Source organism: Aotus nancymaae, unplaced genomic scaffold (assembly GCF_030222135.1).
Source record: "Aotus nancymaae isolate 86718 unplaced genomic scaffold, 86718_ANA_hifiasm-v0.15.2.pri h1tg000062l, whole genome shotgun sequence".
NCBI lineage: Eukaryota > Metazoa > Chordata > Mammalia > Primates > Aotidae > Aotus > Aotus nancymaae.
The window spans coordinates 1,252,719-1,274,241 of record NW_026988476.1 but is presented as its reverse complement, the minus strand read 5'-3'; the positions used below and the strand labels follow the sequence as shown (position 1 = coordinate 1,274,241).

At 43.3% G+C, this 21,523-nt stretch overlaps 2 protein-coding genes across 3 annotated transcripts in view; both read left to right on the top strand.

Annotated features, from left to right (window-relative positions):
• Positions 1–9,586, top strand: part of PARP15 (poly(ADP-ribose) polymerase family member 15) — a 53,424-nt gene extending 43,838 nt beyond the window's left edge. Inside the window, exons 13-14 of the transcript XR_010338547.1 lie at positions 6,393–6,549; positions 7,495–9,586. The gene's annotated coding sequence lies outside the window, so the exon portion shown is untranslated. The remainder of the gene's footprint in view (positions 1–6,392; positions 6,550–7,494) is intronic.
• A 1,630-nt stretch (positions 9,587–11,216) lies between these two features.
• PARP14 (poly(ADP-ribose) polymerase family member 14) overlaps positions 11,217–21,523 on the top strand; it is a 60,273-nt gene continuing 49,966 nt past the window's right edge. The window contains exons 1-3 of one of the 2 annotated variants that reach the window (XM_012476219.2): positions 11,217–11,449; positions 15,595–15,728; positions 17,180–17,213. In XM_012476219.2, coding sequence (XP_012331642.2) covers positions 11,263–11,449; positions 15,595–15,728; positions 17,180–17,213 — 355 coding nt within the window. In that variant the 5' untranslated portion in view covers positions 11,217–11,262. The remainder of the gene's footprint in view (positions 11,450–15,594; positions 15,729–17,179; positions 17,214–21,523) is intronic. The other variant, XM_012476220.2, reaches the window with a different exon arrangement.

Genomic DNA, 21,523 nt, shown 5'->3' with positions numbered 1-21,523 from the left:
AGAAAACCAAGGTTTAATAGACATTGTAGAAAAATCTCTAACTCAGAACGTAAAGCTTAAAAAAAAAAACAACTATAATCAGAAAGAAAATGCCATAAAAAGGGAACATTTAGGAAACAAGCAAGAGGTCTTAAATGTAATAACAGAAATGAAAAAAAAAAAAAAGCATTGGAAGATAAAGTTGAGGAAATCTCAGGGCATTAAAAGGCAATGAAATGGAAAATAGAAAACAAAATGTAAACTTAGAGGACCAGGCCAAGTGGTCCAGCATCAGAAAGAGAGATCCAAAAACAGCCTGCTGGCAGAATTTCTTATTGCTTGGAGGAGGTCAGTCTTTGTTTTATTAAGGCCTTCCGCTGATTGGATGAGGCCCACCCACGTTATGGAGAACAATCTTTTTACTCAAAGTCCTCCAATTTAAATGTTAATCTCATCTAAAACACCCTCATAAGAATAACCAAAATAATGTTTGATCAAATATCTGGCCACCACACCCCAGCTAAGGTGACATACAAAATTAACCATCAAGATAACCAATCATTCATTGCAATTCCTGAGTTTGCCCCACTTTGACTGCAAAGGTTGGGAGAGGGACTGCCCTGTCACATGTAACCAACTGATTTGCTGTTTACAGTTTGCATCAACTTTTTTTTTTTTTTTTAAGAGACTGGGACTTTGTCACCCAGACTGGAGTGCAGTGGCACTATCATTGCTCACTGACACCTCAAATTCCTGGGCTCAAGAAATCCTCCTGCCTCGGCCTCCCTAGTAGCTGGGACTACACTTTCATGCCACCATGTCTGCTAATTTTTAAATTTTTTGTGGAGATGAGGGTCTTGCCATTTTGCCCAGGTAGGTCTCAAACTCCTGGACTCTAAATTTTTTTTAAAAAAGAAAGATACAGTGAGAGAAAGACAGGATCAAAATGTAAAAATTGAACAAAGTATAGAAATCAAATGCAAGCATATATATCTATCTCTCTCTCTCTCTATATATATATTTTGAGATGGAGTCTCACTGTAGTGCAGTGGTGCGATCTCAGTTCACTGCAAGCTCTGCCTTCCAGTTCCAGTGATTCTCCTGCCTCAGCCTCCTGAGTAGCTTGGATTACAAGCATGCACCACCACACCAAGTTAACTTTTTCATAGTTTTAGTAGAGGCAGGGTTTCACCATGTTGGCCAGGATGGTCTTGATCTCTTGACCTCATGATCTGCCTGCCTCAGCCTCCCAAAGTGCTAGGATTACAGCCATGAGCCACTGCGCCCAGCCAAATGCAAGTATATTTTTAAGTCAAAAGCAGGAAATTGTATCTTTAATAATTACTAAACATATAAAGCAACAGAAATAATAAAAAGTTTAAACCTATAAAAGGAAACAAATAATGCAAGGCAATAAAATCAAATAGACAATTCAAAAATGAAGAAATTAAAAGGAACAGTTATATTTTTAAATGATGTGAATATCATTAATTCATTCAACAAATAATATTCATTCATTAGACTCTTATCGCTATAATTGACTATATATTAGGCACTAGGAATATAGCAGCACAAGACAGATAAAATTCCTGCCTTTAAAGTGCACATAAACTAGCACTGGAGAGAGACATTAAATAAATAATACAGGCTGGGTGTAGTGGTTCACACCTGCAATCCCAGCACTTCTTTGGTATTACAGGGGCAGGAGGGTCACTTGAGCCCAGGAGTTTGAGACCAGCCTGGGCAACATGGCAGAACTCCGTCTTTTAAAAAAAATACAAAAATTGCCTGAGCATGGTGGCGCATGCCTGTAGTCCCAGCTACTTAGGAGGCTGAGGTGGGAGGATTGCTTGAGCTCAGGAGGTCAAGCAAGGCTGCAGTGAGCAGTGATTGCACCACTCCAATCCAGCCTGGGCAACAGAGTGAGACACCATCTCTAAAAATAAATAAATTACAAGCCAGATGCATTGGCTCACGGCTGTAAACTCAGCACTTTGGGAATCTGAGGTGGGTGGATCACCTGAGGTCAGAAGTTTGAGACCAGCCTGGTCAACATGATGAAACCCCATCTCTATGAAAATTACAAAAAATTCTTGGGTGTGGAGGTGGGTGCCTGTAATCCCAGCTACTCGGGAGGCTGAAACAGAAGAATTGCTTGAACCTGGGAGGTGGAGGTTGCAGTGAGCCGAGATCGCACCACTGCACTCCAGCCTGGGTAACGAGTGAAACTCCGTCTCAAAAAAAAAAAAAAAAAAGAAAAAAAAAGAAATTACAGAATTAAATAACTAAAATTTCAATAAACATCTAAAAAGAGGTAGAGAGTGCTATAAAATGTACTACTTAACTGAGTCTGAGAAGTCAGGATAGGCTTTCCTGAGAAATATGTCAAACAGAAATAAGACTTTTTGCTTTTAAAATATAAGAAAGTATACAAAAAAATTAGCTGGGCACGGTGGCGTGTGCCTGTAATCCCAGCTACTCAGGAGGCTGAGGCAGGAGAATTGCCTGAACCCAGGAGGCGGAGGTTGCGGTGAGCCGTGATCGCGCCATTGCACTCCAGCCTGGGTAACAAGAGCGAAACTCCGCCTCAAAAAAAAAAAAAAAAAAAAAAAAAAAAAAAAAAAAGAAAGTAGGAGAAAATGTTTAAGGTGAAATAAACCTATGTTTCCAAGTGAGATGAATTAGCTAGTAACAAAGTGTGTTCCCACCTAAAATAAACAGAAAATTAGAACAAAATAGAGAAGGCATCTATTTTAAGACAGAAAAGGGCTTCTTAGTTAGCAAGAACTGAAGGAACTGAAACTCCAGAGAGAGAAGCACAGCTAGGGAGAGCTGAGTTCTGCAGCCACTGCACCCAGGGGTCATTTGCTGATTCTGTGCTTGGGCGGGAGACTGATAACCCCAGGCCTTGCACTCATGGAAGACCACTGCTGGGAGCCAGAGTCCAGCCGGGGTATGGGAGGAGACTTGGAAGGTCTCCACAGGACATCTATTAAATTCCAGGGATGCACGAAGCTGGCGTCTAAACACAGAAGTAGAAAACCTCTGAAGCAGAACAGAGCTTTCAGCAGTCTTGTGAAGAAAAAGATTAGAATTCAGGACCTACCATGTGGAAGAGCATGGAGAATACAGCAGGATTTCTGCTGAATATCCTGAAGAAGCAGAAGTAAAACTGATGTATATTGAGCCTTACCAAGGATGCAACTCAACCTCAACTCATCATAGTGCATAGAGGATTCAGGTGGCCAGCCACCAATTAGAAACAAGATGCTTTATAAAATTAATATAATTTTTATTGTATATGGAAAAAATAAATGGGCAAGAACATCAAAGGGTATTTCAGATTCAAAAAGAGTCATTTTGTCCTAGCAGACATTAAATATTACTGGTAATCAATTTGAAACCCTTGGAAGACAGAAATGTCCATGATGAGAATATTAAAAAGACCCACACTTTCCACCACAATCAGCAAAAAAAAAAAAAAAAAAAAAAAAATTCCAGGTAAATTGGGAGTTACTTTTAAAATAAAAACACATATATATTAAAATATGTGTTTTTATACATATAATTTTTTAAATAAAACATGTAAAAAATATGTGTAATAATGTTTTATAATATGTAATTTTTTTACATATTATTTTAAAAACATGATTTACACATATTTTTACAAACATATATTAAAATAAATACACACATATAAAAGACTAGCACTAGGGGAAATCACTTTCTGATTGTTGTTGGAATACAAATGAAAAAAAGATAGGTCCATTACTTAGATAGTTTTATCTTTGATGGAATGAATACCAATAAAGCTGAAATTTAAAAATTCAGAAGACTGGAGAAAACGTTTACACATAAAGACAAAAGTTCAATAACTAAAAAGTATGAGGAGTGCCTATAAATAGGTGACAATACCAAGTGTCTATTAAACAAATGGTTAAAAAACAGTTCATACAAGAAGAAACACTGTCAGTAAATCATAATTTTAAAACGATTCAGTCAACCTTGTTGGTAAAATAACTGCAAATTAAACCTACTGTGAAGTTTCATTTTGTGCCTTAAAAAAAAATTAGAAAAACTTTTAAAAAGTTATAAAAGCCAAAGCCTGCAAGGCTTCGGGAGGCAGATATGCTCATGCATTAATGATAGCAGTGAAAATTGATTCAGTCTTCCTGAAAGGCAAAATGGTATTTTATTGAAAGAATCATAAATATGCCTAACCCCTGACCAAGTAATATAATTTATCCTGAGGAAATAATGTTTAATAAAAAGTATATGTATATATAATATTTGTTTTATGATAGTAAAACATTGGAATAAAGCTAAGAGCCCAACAATACAGATACATAGAAAGAAGCTAACTATGGCATATCAAAATGATATACTCTAGTGATATACTAAAAATGATGAATATAAACATGCTATAGGAAACAGAAGGTATTTGGATAAATCATGTTACATAAAAGGAAGAATACCAAATTGAACATATATACCCATTATGACTATAACAGAACCATGAATATACATAAGCAAAGTGAGGAAAGGTCAGGTCAAGGAAATGTTTCCAGCTGGGTTAAGATCAACAGACTCATAGTGTATTATTCTGTCAAGTTGTTAAAAACATTAGATTTTTAAAAAACTTTAATATTGCTATGATGAGATTGTCTTTGCAGGGCACTGAATTGGCTTATAAAGATAGTTTTTTGCTGCCTTCCTAAGCTGCACAGATGGACAGATGACAGTGTTTCTATCTAGTTATAGGAATTTTGTTGAATCTATATTTTGATTGAAAGATAAAAGGCCGGGCCGGGCCGGGCGTGGTGGTTCATGCAATCCCAGCACTTTGGGAGGCTGAGGCGGGCAGATCACCTGAGTTCAGTAATATGAGATCAGCCTGGCCAACATGGCAAAACCCCATCTGTACTAAAAGTACAAAAATTGGCCAGGTGTGGTGGCATGAGCCTGTGGTCCCCGCTATTTGGGAGGCTGAGGCAGGAGAATTGTCTGAACCTGGGAGGTGGAGTTTGTAGTGAGCAGAGATCGCGCCACTGCACTTTAGCCTGGGTGATAGAGCAAGACTCTGTCTCAAAACAAAAAAAAAAAAGAAATTCAATTTCTGTGTCCATAACACAGTTGTACTGAAACATAGCTATACGCACTTGTTTATGTACATGCTATGGCTGCATATGGGTGAATATGAGTCAAAAATTTAAAATCTAATTCAGGTGCACAAGAGGAAAGGAAATTCTCCCATTTTTAGTTTTGAAAATCTGTAATTGTTAATTCTCTTTCTGCCATTTTGAGATGTATAAAAACATTTTTTGAAGACTTTGTTAAAAGCCTCTTGCCAGTTTTACAACACAGGAATGTTTTCTCAAAAACCTGGGAGCCATCTCTTTGAAATGTAATCATCAAGGAAGATGGTGCCCCATCTCCCAGTTTCCATGGGAGGACAGGAGCCTGACTTCAGCTGGCATCTGGCTCCAAATCGTAACTACTTACTTGTCATAGAGATACGAGAAATTTTATTATTTCTTTGGATAAAGACAATTAGCTAACACCGGTGGCCGTTCCAGTTACCAGGTGGTTTAGGATGACCTATGTGTGACAAATGGTGTTGTCAAGTCCTCTTTTTACCTGAGGACTAGTTATCAATTGAGAACATGTGTATAATGGGGTGTATCTACTGGACTATGTATAAAGGTGAGATTTCTTTCTGTCTTTGAAATCTTTTCAGTGGATTGCCTGTGATAAGCATCACAGGTTTAATGCTTATTCAATAATAAAATTATTTTCTTTTTCTTCTGCTTTGTGGAGAGGTTTTCTGGGTCAGCAGGAGACTTGGTTTTAATTATATTTCCCTAACAGCTGCTTCTGGTTTAGGATGGCAGAATTGAGTAGTTGCAACAGAGACCACATGGCCTATATAACCTAAACTATTTACTCTCTGGCTCTTTATAGGAAAAGTTTGTAGTCAAACCTGGGCTAGGTAGCTAGATGTGTATGCAAGATACTTAGAGAAAGTTAAATTATTTAGTATAATAAAGTGAGGAATTTTGAGTTTATATGAGTGGCTTAAAGAGAAGCAGTAGGAAGTTCACTTTTTTTAGAGATGGGGTCTTTCTCTGGAGTGCAGTGGTGGGATCATAGCTCACTGCAGCCTTGAACTCCTGGGCGCAGGTGATCCTCCTGCCTCAGTCTCTTAAGTAGCTAGGACTCCAGGTGCGCATCATCACACTCAGTTAATTAAAAAAATGTTTTTTGTTGTTAGGCAGGGTCTAGCTATGTTGTTCAGGCTGTGACTCACTTCTAATCAACAGATTGCTTGAGAAGTAAAACTATAACTTCTAAGGGCTAAGTCATAAAAAGTAATACAGCTTTGGCCTCTCTCTTGCTCTATCAACATGCCTTAGTTGCTGAGCCACCAAGTTGAAAGTTCACCTACTCTGAAGGCACCATGCTGGAGAAACCATGTGGTGAGCCCACATATTGATAGAGATGCCAGAGAAGATCCAGGGGTTCCAGACCCCAGTTTTTTGAGTTATCCTAGGCTGGATACCAGATGCGTGAGTAAGTATCCTTTGAGATGCCTCACCCACAGTCTGATTACAAATTTCTCAATTCTTGAGAAAGAATTGTCTAGTTTAGTCCAGTCAACCCCCAAAATCTCGAGGGATAATACCACTAAATTTGGGGGAGGATTGTTAAGCAGGAAAAGATAACTGGAATATTGTCCTCATCTCCTGCTGTATCCCCTCAAAATTGTTTTAAGTTAGCTACATTGCCTACTATAAAAAGAGAGTCATTTATACTGAAATTTCTTTCATGTTTATGTCTATGCCTTTAAATTACTAACATTATGGGATTTAGGAAAGAAGCTGATATGTAGGATAGGGATTTAATTTATTTTAATTCAGGCACATAACTGATTTTTATATATATATATATTATTGCACTTTAGGTTTTGGGTACATGTGCAAAACATGCAGGATTGTTGCATAGGTACATACACAGCAATGTGGTTTGCTGCCTCCATCCCCCATCACCTATATCTGGCATTTCTCCCCATGTTATCGCTCCCCAATCTCCCTATCCCCCACTGCCCCTCCCCTATTCCACCCCAACAGACCCCAGTGTGTGACACTCCCCTCCCTGTGTCCATGTGTTCCCATTGTTCAACACCCACCTATGAGTGAGAATATCCGGTGTTTGTTTTTCTGTTCTTGTGTCAGTTTGCTGAGAATGATGGTTTCCAGATTCATCCATGTCCCTACAAAGGACATGAACTCATAGTTTTTTTATGGCTGCATAGTATTCCATGGTGTATTTGTGCCACATTTTCCTTGTCCAGTCTATCCTCGATGGGTATTTGGGTTAGTTCCAGGTCTTTGCTATTGTAAACAGTGCCGCAATAAACATACATGTGCATGTGTCTTTATAATAGAAAGATTTGTAATCCTTTGGATATATACCCAGTAATGGGATTGCTGGGTCAAATGGAATTTCCATTTCTAGGTCCTTGAGGAATCGCCACACTGTCTTCCACAATGGTTGAACTAATTTACACTCCCATCAACAGTGTAAAAGTGTTCCTATTTCTCCACATCCTCTCCAGCATCTGTTGTCTCCAGATTTTTTAATGATCACCATTCTAACTGGCGTGAGATGGTATCTCAATGTAGTTTTGATTTGCATTTCTCTAATGACCAGTGATGAGCATTTTTTCATATATTTGTTGGCCTCATGAATGTCTTCTTTTGAAAAGTGTCTGTTCATGTCCTTTGCCCACTTTTGAATGGATTTTTTTTTTTCTCGTAAATCTGTTTTAGTTCTTTGTAGATTCTGGATATTAGCCCTTTGTCAGATGGGTAGATTGCAAAAATTTTTTCCATTCTGTTGGTTGCCGGTTCACTCTAATGATTGTTTCTTTTGCTGTGCAGAAGCTCTGGAGTTTAATTAGCTTCCATTTGTCTATTTTGGCTTTTGTTGCCAATGCTTTTGGTGTTTTAGTCATGAAGTCCTTGCCTATGCCTATTTCCTGAATGGTTTTGCCTAGGTTTTCTTCTAGGGTTTTTATGGTGTTAGGCCTTATGTTTAAGTCTTTAATCCATCTGGAGTTAATTTTAGTGTAAGGTGTCAGAAAGGGGTCCAGTTTCTGCTGGTATTTAGAAACTACAATAGAGTATTATATATTTTATTATTTGTAAATTATGTGTTATCCAACCATTATATCAATATAATTTATAATAAACGTAACACTTATGGAAACTTTGCTTCAAAAATCTGGTTGCTTAATATTTAACAGCCATTACTGGTATAGTGTGATAATAAAATACTGTGTTTCTATTTTTTTAAAAATATGATCTAGATTATATTGAGAATGAATGCTTGTCTTGAGATATACAAATGTGTGTTTGATTCAATGGTTACTTAATTGGATAACGAGGAAAGGTCTTTACACAAACATGGAAGGATCAAGTCTACTCTGGACTCTTCTGGAGAAGCTGCCTTCACCTCCCACTCAACCGTAGTACTGGTGAAACAAAATTACTTCTATTTGGGAAAATGAACCATTAGGAATTACTGTCTGGCCAATTGAGGGGTATGGAGACTGTCCCTATGGAGGTTTGAAGAAGATAAAGCTCTCAAAAGGGACTTGAGCATAAGGAGTAAAGCCAAAGACTGTGATGTGTCCATCAGGGGGCTCCCTCTGACCACAAAACTTCTTGGAGTGCTTTTTTTCCCTTCATTTATGGCCATGTCTTATTTTGGGGTGACTGGGCCAAGAGTTTCAGGAGCAAAATGAGGTGGAGTGGTGGGCATGAGGTACCTACAACTCGCTGATTCAGGACAGAAGGGAAAGTAGCCCTTCCCTCCTTTACACCTCAGTGGGAGAAACGGGGAGGCTGATGCTAGTTTGCAGAGTAGTTCAAAGGAGCATGTTGCTAGGCTGCAGCAGTTTGTAGAGAAACCAAAAGAGGAATTTAGATGAAGCAGGGAAAGGGAAGTTCAGCCCAAAAATGCAGACCTGTGTTGTTATATTAGGATGAGCTGTGGCTGTGAGGTGGAAGGAGAACTAAGGAACAGCGATATGAACACGGCCACTTCTACAGCAGAGGGGCACCCCCACCTCAGGCCCTGAGAAGACCGTGCTTCCCAGGAAGAAAGGATCAGAAGGCAGATACCCATAGGAGACAGAATTGTGAGAGGATAAGCATTCTGTGGGAAACTTCAAGTGAACGGGGGGAAAACAACTTACAGAAAGTAAAGTACTGCAGGAGCTAATGCTGTTCAATTTGCTCCTTCTAGAACTTTCCTTCCCTGGCTTTCAAGACTTGCCATCTTGATCCTCTGATAGCTCCTTCCCAGTCCGTCCAGGTGTCATAAGCAGACTTCGAGTGGTAAGATACGTTGTTGATAATTAAAGAAACCCTCAAAAGTAATCCAGAAATGACCCTGACATTATTTCTTATACAATAATGATGTGAGGAAAAAGGGAAACTGCTGAGTTCTGGAACCCCAAACTCAGGGGAAAGAGGGAGAGGAGGAGTGCCGATTTTAGTTGTGGTTTGGGGTGAGATGGAAAGGCCCTGGGGAGAAACAGTCACCACATTTGGCTGAGGGCGCTGGTCCACCCCTCTTTCGCAAGCTGTGGGGCGCTGGGATGAGGAGGGGAACGGGGTGGGGGGTGTCCAGAGCAGTTTGGATCAGATGATGAGCGCCATCTGCAGGTAGCAAGCTGGAGGCAGGAGAAAATATCTGTATACTGTTGAGCATTATTACAGAGCCGAAATAAAAGCCAGGTAAACCCTTTGGCCCATCTCTGGTTCTCCTCATTCTGAAATTCAGCCCGATCCTGTAACCCCCCACAAGCTGCTGCCTGGCTCCTTCTCCGTCACAGTCACATCTCTGCAAAGAGCCTGTTAACGCTTGCTGCTTCCACTTGCTTCCTTCCCTTTCAGTCCCGAGTAGCTGCCATTGCCCTCTCCTCCCTCCTCACCAGGAGACAGTGCTTGCCGGTCTCCAGTAGTCCAGCAGACATTTCTCTGACCTGAGGTATCGGTAGCATGGAATGATAATCCCCTCTCCCCCCACCCTCGAGTTGCAACACTCCTTTATTTTGGGTCAAGGAAACACACAGCCCTAGCCTCTTCCCCACCACTTGGCCTCCCCTCTTGCAGTTGCCACTATTATCCAGCCACTTGCGCCGGCGATCCTTGGCTGACCATCGAGTCGTCCTTGAGCTTTGCCTTCTCTCAAGGCTCACACCCTTCAGCAAGTCCTGCTTTTACTCTTGAGAATCCTCGTTTTCTCAGTTCTTCTCTGTCAGCACCCGGGTCTCAGCCACCCTTGTCTCTCACTTGGGACACTATGGTAGCCACTTGGCTGACCTCTCTGCCTCCACTCTAGCCACCACGCAGCAGCCGGAGTGATCCTGTCCGTGTGAATCACACCGTGGAACCCCACTTCCCAACCCTCCAAGGCTGATATCACTGGGGTTATCAGGTTACATGTCACCGCCCCATAAACCCTCCCTGAGCCGCCACAGCTGGGCTAGGAGCCTGTCGTCAACTGTTCCAGGAACACCTGTATATTCTTTCCCAGAGCACCTATTCCCCCTGTGTTCACCATAGCTCCATGAGCTCGACGAGGGCTCAGTGAGTGAGTGCACGGCGCCTAGTAAATATTCCACACAAAAAAACTGTGAGTATAGTTGTTTCTCGCACATTTCTAGACGTGTAATATTACCACATCAAGCAACAGAGGCAGAACAGGAAAAGCAACCTAAAATTCTGATAATCACATCGATTGCTGAAAATGCCCCCAAATAGGCTGCAAACATTCTAAAAGGGCCACAGTTTGCGAGTCATTTTATTTTTTTGTAAAGCGTCGGCTGAGGGCAAAAATTAACTGATCTTTGTGTTTGCTCAAGGTCTGGTGCCCCACAGCTGCTGAATTCATCTGCAGTTGGGGCAAGCGGCCGGCACGGGCCCGGAGTTACGAGGGGGCGTGGGAGCCCGCGGGGCACAGGTGGACGGAGGCCGCCTTCTCGCGGCGCCGCTGGCCCGCCCCAAAGGGTTACTTTGGCCTTGGCTGTGGGCCGAATGCGTAGGTGGGGAGGTGGGCGGGGGATGACTGGCCATTCCTGGGTCCGCTGTGTTAGGCTAAAGGCAAAAAGAAACCAAGGCCTGGGAGTTTTCCGGGAAACGAAAGCGAAAGAGTCAAAGTTAGCCGCCGGGAGTTGGCGCCGCCCTTGCAGTCGCGCGAAGAGCGGAGCTGAGGATGGCGGGGCCTGGCTCCTTCCCGCTGCTGGTCGAGGGCCCTTGGGGCCCCGACCCCCCAAAGAACTTGAGCATCAAGTTGCAGATGTACTTCCAGAGCCCGAAGAGGTCGGGAGGCGGCGAGTGTGAGGTCCGCCAGGATCCCGAGAGCCCGTCCCGCTTCCTGGTGCTCTTCTACCCGGAGGACGGTGAGGGGCGCAAGGGGTGGGGTGAGGAGGGGGCACTTCTGCTCTTCCTCCAGGGAAATGGCGGCGGGGCACGCACCGGAGGGGGTCCCGCCCGGCTCTGGCGGCTGCTGTAGCCCAAGTGGCCAGGGCGGGGGCGGGGACGACAGAATAAACTCCGAGTGCACCCAGGGCGCTGCGGTTCCCCCGCGCCCTGCGTTTCCAGGCGCTTAACGGCGCGGCCTGGAGGTGGCGGCGGAACCGCGCAAGCGAGTCTTGATTCCTCGATCCTTTTCTTTCCCTGTTGTGGTGCTGTTACTGTTTATTGTTGTTGTTGAAGGGAGTGTATCCTCTTATCATCCTTTCCTGTCTTTTCCTGTTATTATGTGGGGAAGGAAGCTGGTTAAGAAACGTGACAAGTCACAGGTTTTCTTCGTGGGTCTTGGAGATTCCCAGGGGTCCTGGGGTCACTTGGGAGAGGGGCAGAGGCGCTGCGTAAAATCACACGGCCTGAAGGTCAACGTAGAGCCTTCGCAGCGTCCACGTTGGAGGGGCTGTCGATCGAGCAACAGGCTCATTGCCGAGGGCCTGCTGGGGCCTCTTCCCTCAGTCTCGGGTGGGCCTCAGATTGGGAGCAAGGATGACATTCTGAAGTGATTGTGGGTTGCGAGATTTGAGCTTTGGAGGGAAAGTCGGTAAAGCTCCCTCCTCACAGGCCATTAAGGGGCTTTCTTCCCTCCTCCCCACTGCTGTTCCCATTCAGGAAGGGCCAAGAGCCTACCGTTGATCTGCTGCTTCAAGGGCCTCCCTGGTCTGCAATGGGAAGCCCGTGACCTGCAGCTCCCAGAATGGGCGCCTTTTTCACCGGCATCTTATAGATGGATGGTGACCCAACGGGATCTAGTCAACTCCTAATTACGCCTTCATGTCGCTGGATTTGGGGAAGCATTTGGGCCAGATGAGAGGCAAGGAGGCTGAGGCCGAGGCCGTGCAATTGGAATGCCCCAGCAGGGATCCAAAAAGGAAAAGGAAAATGAAACAGAAAAAGAACGATGCACAGAAGGAAGGAAGGAGCCATGCTTGGCTCATGGCCCTTATGAAAACAAAATACCATGTTTTCTTAGTATTAATTTCACCAAGGAGCGCTCAGAAGGCAACGGTGTGATATTTGCCATTTCCCTTTTGGGTGTCACTTTTCCTTGAGGGTTCTTCCCACTTTGATTTCAGAGGTCAACATCACCATCCATCTGGCCCTTAAGGATGCTTCTTTCTTCTTCAGATTCCACTATCCTTAGGAGTAGGTCTCACCTGCATCTGAATGACCTGGAGAGCAGGTTAACTAGGCACCTTCCTAGTTCTGTTTTAGAGATTCAGGTTCAATGAGTGTGGGGTGAGTGGGAAGCGCATATTTAACCAACAACCCAGGTGACCTTAATGTGTTAAAGTTTTAGAATTTCTGTAGTTTGTTGACAACCCCAAATGAACAAAAAGAGAAATAATTATACAACATTTAAACAGCATAAAAATACTAATAGCACAAAACATAATTTTGTGATGATAAAATAACTCAATTCTAGCCCTTCAAGCAGAAAAGATTTCAGTCTTCCTGCTGGTCTTTTGTCCTTGACTGGCCCCAGACCACGACTCTTCTTTCTCCACCCCTGCCCCCCGTTCTCCACCCCCAGGCTGCTCCAGTGGCCCTTCTTGTCTTACCCTCAGCACAGATGACCCAAAACTTATTAAAACTCTAGACCTTAGGCCGGGCCCAGTGGCTCACACCTGTAATCAATGCTAGGACTTTGGGAGGCTGAGGCGGGCAGATCACCTGAGGTCAGGAGTTTGAGATCAGCCTGACCAACATGGAGAAACCCCGTCTCTACTAAAAATACAAAATTAGCTGGGCATGATGGTGCATGCCTGTAATCCCAGCTACTTGGGAGGCTAAGGCAGGAGAATCACTTGAGCCCAATAGGCGGAGGTTGTAGTGAGCCAAGATCGCGCCATTGCACTCCAGCCTGGGCAACAAGAGTGAAACTCCATCTAAAAAAACCCCAAAAAGCAAAAAACTCAAAACCTTGCAAGGTCAAAGTTCTCCGGGGTGGAAAATCCCTAGTCAGTTTCAGTTTCCTATTTGAGGAACCACTTTCTGAGTAACAAGGTGGCAGGAATTTACTAACAATGAATGCCCTACCCTTGAAGTCCCAGAAATGCATTCTTCTTCTGTGGAGGATATTCTCCACCCTCCATCCTCCATGCCAAGAAGTGGCCTCAACAGGTGCAGGCCCATAGCATAACGTGATTTGATTCATATAAACTCTAAGAATGAGGCCACCAGCACTTCTCTGTATTTATTTGTGTATAGCAAATAGAAACGAATGGGAAGCCATATCTCACTTTTATATAGTTCACTAGATTTCTGAAAAGTTGGTGTACATTGACGCAACACTTTAAAACCTGTTTTAGATGTGTCTATTTTATCACACTTTTCTGACATAGTTTGGTTCCTGGTTATTGTCAGGTTCCTTGTGGTAAGGGAACCCATCGTCTCCTTAAATAAAATTAAATGTTGATGATCTAAGGTTGGTGCAGGCAGAAGACTGTCCACATGGGTAAGGGAGGCTGGTCATCAGAGTTTCAGCTCTCTTTCCTCCCAGATTCACTTTCTCCTTTTTGGAGATCATATACCCATATTACTACAAATTGTTCTCCTGAAATACTTGTACCCATAAATATCGCCCACAATCTGAGAACAGACTGACACATTTAGATGCCTAGACAGGACTTTATCAAAGTCTAGGGAATAGGAAAAGGACTGTAACACAGAGGTCCATGACTCTAGATAACTTGGCTTACAAAATGTAGCTTGTTGTTGGCCTTTAGGGATCCTATCCAGTCCTCAATCCCCACCTTTGTTTAGTAAACCACTTCAAGCGTTTGTGTGGAAACATCTGCCCTCCTCATAAAGAGTGAGATTAGAATCTGGCGCTTCTTCTCAGGTTGTTTCTGAGGCCTGTTTCTGAGTTGGCATCCAGTTAAGACCCCACTTCCTCCATCCTCTTCACAGAGGGTTTGAGGTGGGAAAGGCTATCATGCCCTCTTTATGAAAGATTCTGACCTTCATCTTTGACCTCATCAGGCCAGCCATATCAGAGCGCAGCATAGTGACCCAACATTCACACTAGAGCTACATCTGTGACCCATAGGGCACTCTGGCAAAAGTTCCCTTTCCCCCTAACCTCTTTGCACCCTCTGACTATGTTGACCGTGCCTCCTCCTTGAAACTCACTTCTTCCCTGTTCTTCATGGACTGAGATGGCTGATTTTCTTCATATCTCTTTGGCTGCTCCTTTTTATAATTGTAACTCACATCTGCATAGTTCTTGAGGATGTTACAGAGCACATTCGTGGACACCACTTTAAGTGAGGAAGCTGAAAGTTGAGAGAAGGTAAGGTATTCACTCAGCTATTTGTGGCAGAGTTGGAATTCAAATCCAGGTCTTTGGACTCTTTATGCCCACTGTTCAGCTGTTTCACTACAGCCAAGCTGTCTGATGTGCTAATCTATTTATTTATTTATTTATTTATTTGCAAAATCTCTCCCTTCTTTTATACTCCTTTTACTATCAAATGTGAGGCCCATTTCATTACAGCCTTTTTCTAACTAGGCTCCTGCATATAGCCACCTAGCCACCTTCCTAAAACATGGCTTTCATTATGCCATATCCCAGTACCCAGTCTTCACTGGCTCTCCTTGGGAGATGCTTTAATTTAATTCACTTCAATACAGAATAAATATTGCTACCTTTTGAGTACCTCCTGAGTGTCAGGTCCTGTACCAAGTTCTTTATAATGTTTCCTTAATTTAATACACATGGCACTCACTCATACAAAACAATCTCCATTAACCTTACAAATAGACAAGAAAACTGAAGCTTTGTAAGTACAGCTTATTAGGGAACATGCTTAATATTAAAAAATAAGTTTAAGGATGAAATTCAAATCCATGTCTGCTTGCTAAACTCTTCCTCTTTGACTTCACATAGCCTCTCTTGAGAAACTGACCAAGTGATTGATTGACAGTAACGCAGCCCAGAGAAATCATACAATAATTTTGTAAATAAAGATTGCTTGTCATTTGGCTTTTTTTTTCCCTCCTTTGGACACTTCAGTTCGGCAGAAGGTTCTGGAGAGAAAGAATCATGAGTTAGTATGGGAAGGAAAAGGAACATTCAAGTTAACTGTCCAGTTACCTGCAACCCCAGATGAAATCCCTGATGTTGTTGAGGAGGAAATTCAAACAAAGGCAAGTAAACTTTAGGTGTGAGTAAAAGGGATTTAGGGCGTTCTCCCAAGGCATGTGAGATGGAGTTTGCCATGAGGAAAATAATATAGTGGAATGAAAAGTATGAAGCAAACTGCAGTGAGAAAAGCAGATTACAAATGTATGGGGAGTGAGGGCAGTGGTAGGGTATGGTAGTATGGGATAAGGTAGGAGGGAGTACTTTTCATGTGATTTTCGGCACATTTGGAAAAGTCAAGACTTGGGGGTTATAGTAATGGTGGTTTGTGATGTAAAATTTGGGGTCTGTCTCCTGAGTTCTTTATAACCTGGAACTTGTTACATTTGTTTTATATTCTATGTCATTTTGAGGAGACAGCAATCCATACGACATGTATTAAGTATTACCCCAGTTGTAAAATGGAATAGTAACAATAATGATTCAACAATAGATTGTAGGGTTATTGTGAGGGTTAAACAAGATGATCTCTATAAAGCACATGGCACAGTGCTTGTTATATATAGTAAGCACTCAGTAAATGTTTTAAATGTTTTATTTTTGTTTATTTAATTTAATTTATTTATTTTTTAGAGACAGGGTCTCACTCTGTTGCCCAGGCTGGAGTGCACTGGCATGATCCTGGTCAAGTCAAGATCCTTGACTCTTGGGCTTAGGTGATCCTCCCACCTCAACCTCCCCAGTAGCTGGGACTGCAGGTGCATGCCACCATGTCTGGCTAATTTTTTGTAGATTTGGGGTTTTCCCATGTTGCTTAGGCTGGTCTTAAATTCCTGGGTTCATGTGATCCACTTGCCTTGGCCTCCCAAAGTGCTAGGATTACAGGTGTGAGCCACCATACCCAGTCTTAATTTGCTTTTTATCTTTTTTAGAGACAGTGTCTTGATCTGTCTCCCAGGCTGGAGTACAGTGGCACCATGATAACTCACTGTAACCTTGAACTTCTGGGCTCAAGTGATCCTCCTGCCTCAGCCTCTCAAGTAGCTGGGACTACAGGCATGCACCACCATGCCTGGCTGATTTTTTTTCTTACAACTTTTTTGTAGAGACGGGGTCTCACTATGTTGCCCAGGCTGGTCTTGAACTCCTGGCCTCAAGTGATCCTCCCACATTGGCTTCCCAAAATGCTGAACTTAACAGGTGTGAGCTACCAAGTCCAGCCTCAATAAATATTAAACGAGGGAAAAATTATGAGCTAAGATGTTTCTCTGATGTAGGATGTACCTCATGTTCCCAAATGTTTGGTGTTAATTGAGGTTTGTGTTACTTGTGTCTCAGCTTCATTGGTGATTTTTGTGACTTGAAAGTGAATATGCCACTATGTGTGGCCCCATTATCAGACCTTTTCATTATTATTTCTACTTACCCTCCATCTCCAGGCTGGTCCCAGGGACATTTTCTTATGTAAAGAAATTGTTAATAATGTATTAATGCTACTTTATTATTTGCGTTTCAGGAATCCAAGACCAAAGAAGATGTCGAAAAACCAGGTAAAATCTCAGTTGAGATGACTTTGACATTCACCAGCAGTTTTGCATTTGTTAAAGGCAGCACTTGAGGGAGTCAGCCCTCTCTTTTCTTTTTTTTTTTTTTTTTTTTGAGACGGAGTTTCGCTCTTGTTACCCAGGCTGGAGTGCAATGGCGCGATCTCGGCTCACCACAACCTCTGCCTCCTGGGTTCAAGCAATTCTCCTGCCTCAGCCTCCTGAGTAGCTGGGATTACAGGCACGCACCACCATGCCCAGCTAATTTTTTGTGTTAGTAGAGATGGGGTTTCACCATGTTGACCAGGATGGTCTCAATCTCTTGACCTCGTGATCCACCCGCCTTGGCCTCCCAAAGTGCTGGGATTATAGGCGTGAGCCACCGCGCCCGGCCAGCCCTCTCTTTTCAACTTCCACAATGCAGGGTGTCCTCAGCTGGGAGCTGCCTTGGGCTGCATCATCTTCATATTCTGAGCCAGTTGTGCAGAGGGTGGCTTTCAGGGCTCAGGTCATAATGATTGGGACTGCTCTCTCTGAGGACTTGAAGACACCTTGCAATAGAGGGGAGGGCAAAGAAGTGCCAGAGAGGTGGTGATGAACTGACCTTTACCTTCCACTTGTGCCGAGCTGGCCATTGAGAAGCAAGGACATGACATGTCCATGGGGGTGACATGTGGCTTAGTTGATGAGCACTGCTTCCTGAGCACTGGGTGTAAGGGCGCTGTGCTCTGGAGCCAAAACAGGAAGGTGTGACTCCTCCGTGAACACAGGCTTTCAAACACTAGTGCAGGATTGGATTGGAAGATTGCAGTCCTCCAAAAGACAGCAGCTCTTCTTATTTCATCTGCTGTAGGAAACAGCCAGGGACCACTTAGCTGTTGTGGACTCCAGTGCTCAACTAGCATCTGGGCATTGAGTTGTCATGTCACCTGACATTTACTGAAGAAGCAAATAGTTTTCACAGCTAAGCATGCTACTGTAAAGGGTAGGAAGTGAACTACGCTGAATGAACTGAGCCAGAGAGATAAAGTAATACATATACCTAAACTTTAAGGAAAAGGAATAATGTGTAATCATTGTCCTCTAATATTGAAATCATCTTGATAACATGTAGTTTTCTGCAACTTTTCTCTTTTGGAAAATGGCACTAGAATGAGAGCTGCCTTTATTTACAAAAGGATTGGATAGGGATATATGGCTTATTTTTATCTAATACGGATGCCCTGTTAAAACTGTAGAATTTAGTATGCATGGCTTTCTTAGGCAGCTCAGGTTTATGAAATAGGAATTTTTTGTCTCTTTAGAGTAATTCCTGCTTTCCATTCCTCACTTGTGGAACTGGCTCCCCTAGTTCCCAGTGTTTGTTGTCAGGATCTCCTAAGTCCTTATCTTTCTCTGGCAAGATGCCAAAGTGCTGTATACGCTCAAGCTCAACTTCAGACTAGGAAGTGGTTTTCTTTTTTTTGTTTTTCTCTTTCCCCAACCCCCCAAACTGCTAACTTGCTATCCATAGGAAGTGGTTTCATATTTGCATATTCTTGCTCTATAGCCCTAGATCTAAATTTTAATCACATCTGTGTTTCTTGTGACTTCATAGATCTTACCTTAATTCTGTCTTAACTGACGCGTTAGCGCTGTTCTAAATTTGCTTAGAACTCCCAAGCATATTCCCTGTGAAAGCCCCAGTCCCCTTCCACCAATAGACTTTTCATTGTCCTGGGGATTTTAGGCCCATTTTCTAACCTGTTCTTATCTGACCTGACCCAGACTCTAAAGATAGCAGCCAGCTAGGAAGTTGGGTAGTCTTCACCAGATACTTAAGTTGTCCCCTTTAAGGGAAGCAGAGGTCCTTTGCTGAATGGTTACTCCACACTGATCCCTAAGGCTGGGACTCTTGAAATTAATTGGAATGGGGTAGACAGTTTCAGAACTGAGCAAAGTGTGGATGGAGAGTAGGTAGGTACTAACTGGATTTTGTATCTCAGGGATGGGGAAAGTGGAGGACACTGCACCTTGAATGCACTAGGCATGCCTGAAACCTCATGCAAAAAGTCAATAACTGAAACATCTGCAGGAGCTGACAGGGCAGGGAAAGGTACACACACCAATATCGGAGATGTGAGCCCTGAACTAGTGTCCTGTTCCAGGATAAGCTTAGTTGGGCTGGGTCTGAAAGGTGGAAACCAGCACTTGGAAGGTCCTGGAGAAAAGAGAAGGGGAAGAGCAGAGAAATACTGCTTACCTGTGGTGGGAAATTCTGGTGTTTTCAAATCCATATCCTCTCTCAATTCCAGAACTTCTATCTGACCTTCCTGTTGGGAAGTATAGTAGAACCAACATGCCCGAAGCCACATGTGTCATCTTCCTCCCAAGCAAGTGCCCTTTCTGGCTTCCTTATTTCTCTGGAAGTACATAGTCTGCTAGCCACCTACTAGACATTTCGGGAATCTCTCTTTTCACATCTCCTGGTCACACAGACCTATTCTTTGTTTTCTTTTTTGGAGAGAGGGTTTCACTCTCTTGCTTAGGCTGTTTTGGCTCACTGCAGCCTCGACCTCCCCAGCTCAAGCAATCCTCCCACCACAACCTCCTAAGTAGCTGGGGCTACTATAACACCCACTACCATGCCCGGCCAATTTTTAAAATGTTTTGTAGTGACGCGGTCTCACTATGTTACCCAAGCTGGTCTTGAACTCCTGGCCTCAAGAGACCCTCCCGCCTTGGCCTCCCAGAGTGCTGAGATTACAGGCATCAGCCACTGTGCCCAGCCTCATTTTCTTTTAAGTTTTCCTTATCCATCCTTTTTTCACCACAGGCCCTTCCTTTTTTACCTCACAAGTTTGGCATGGCAGGAGCTCCTTGCTTGCTCTGTCTGTGTCTGCCACCCTTCTCCTTAAACCTGACCAGCCCTTTGCACTATTGCTAAATAGCCTGCCATTCTGTTCATGGAAACCTTCCATGACTCAACCTTACCACAAGCTGGGAGATAAAGTCCAGACCACCTTCTGGATCTAGTCTGGTTTTCTGGCCTCATTTCTTTCATTCTGCACAAATGTGCTCCTTTTGAGCCACATCAGTCAAATCACTGTTTTCTGAATTGTCTAATGCAGTTGCAGCACTCTGCCTGTGCTTCTGTTGCTCGCAATTCCCTCTATCCCACTTTTCTCTACCCAATTCCACATACCCTTCAAGATCTGCTGAATTTCCTTCTCTCATCTCGTCTTTCCATGCCAGTGCAGCCCTTTTATCTCTTTCTGGGACTCTTGGCTTGATTGTTTTTTTTTTGTTTTGTTTTTGTTTTTGTTTTTGTATTTTTAGTAGAGACGGGGTTTCACCTTGTTGACCAGGATGGTCCCGATCTCTTGACCTCGTGATCCGCCTGCCTCGGCCTCCCAAAGTGCTGGGATTACAGGCGTGAGCCACCGCGCCCGGCCTCTTGGCTTGACTGTTGATGCTCTTTTTTTGTCAATTAACCAAGCCTTTGTTGTGGTGAAGTGCCTCATATTGATGGGGTTATAAAACTATACTGCTGGAAAGATTCTTTCTGCCCAGTTCTTTTAGTCCTATACCCTCATTTTAGGATTAAGAGACATGGCCAAAGTCAAATGGCTAAGAGTGGCAGCAGGGGTTAAACACATTTAGCCTCCTCCCTAACCCAGCAGGCATTCTGACTTGTCATACCTGTCTCTGTGCTAATTTATGTAGCTATTTTATTCTTAAGCTATTTTTTAATTTAGCATGACTGTGTGTGGTGGCATGATAGCCAGTACACAACAGGGTGGTCTAATTGTTATAACAAACAACCTCCCAAATCAGTAACCTGATACAACACAAATTTGTTTTTTTTTTTTTTTTTGAGATGGAATTGCCCAGGCTGGAATGCAGTGGCGCAATCTCAGCTCACTGCAACCTCTGCCTCCTGGGTTCAAGCGATTCTCCTGCCTCAGCCTCCTGAGTAGCTGGGATTAGAGGCGTGTGCCACCACGCCCAGCTAATTTTTATATTTTTTAGTAGAGACGGGTTTCACCGTGTTGGCCAGGCTGGTCTTGAACTCCTGACCTCAAGTGATCTGCTCGCCTCGGTCTTCCAAAGTGCTGGGATTACAGGCATGTGCCACCATGCCTGGCCACAACACAAGTTTGTTTCTCCTTTTCATCACAGTTCAGTGTAGTTGGCAGCTGGGGTGGCAGCGGGAATGTCAACCACTTCACGCGGTCATTCAGGGACCCAGGCTCCTTGCACCCTTTGACACCATTATCTTCAATATGTGGTTTCCAAGGTCACTGCAAGGGAGAATGGGATTTCATATTAAGGAG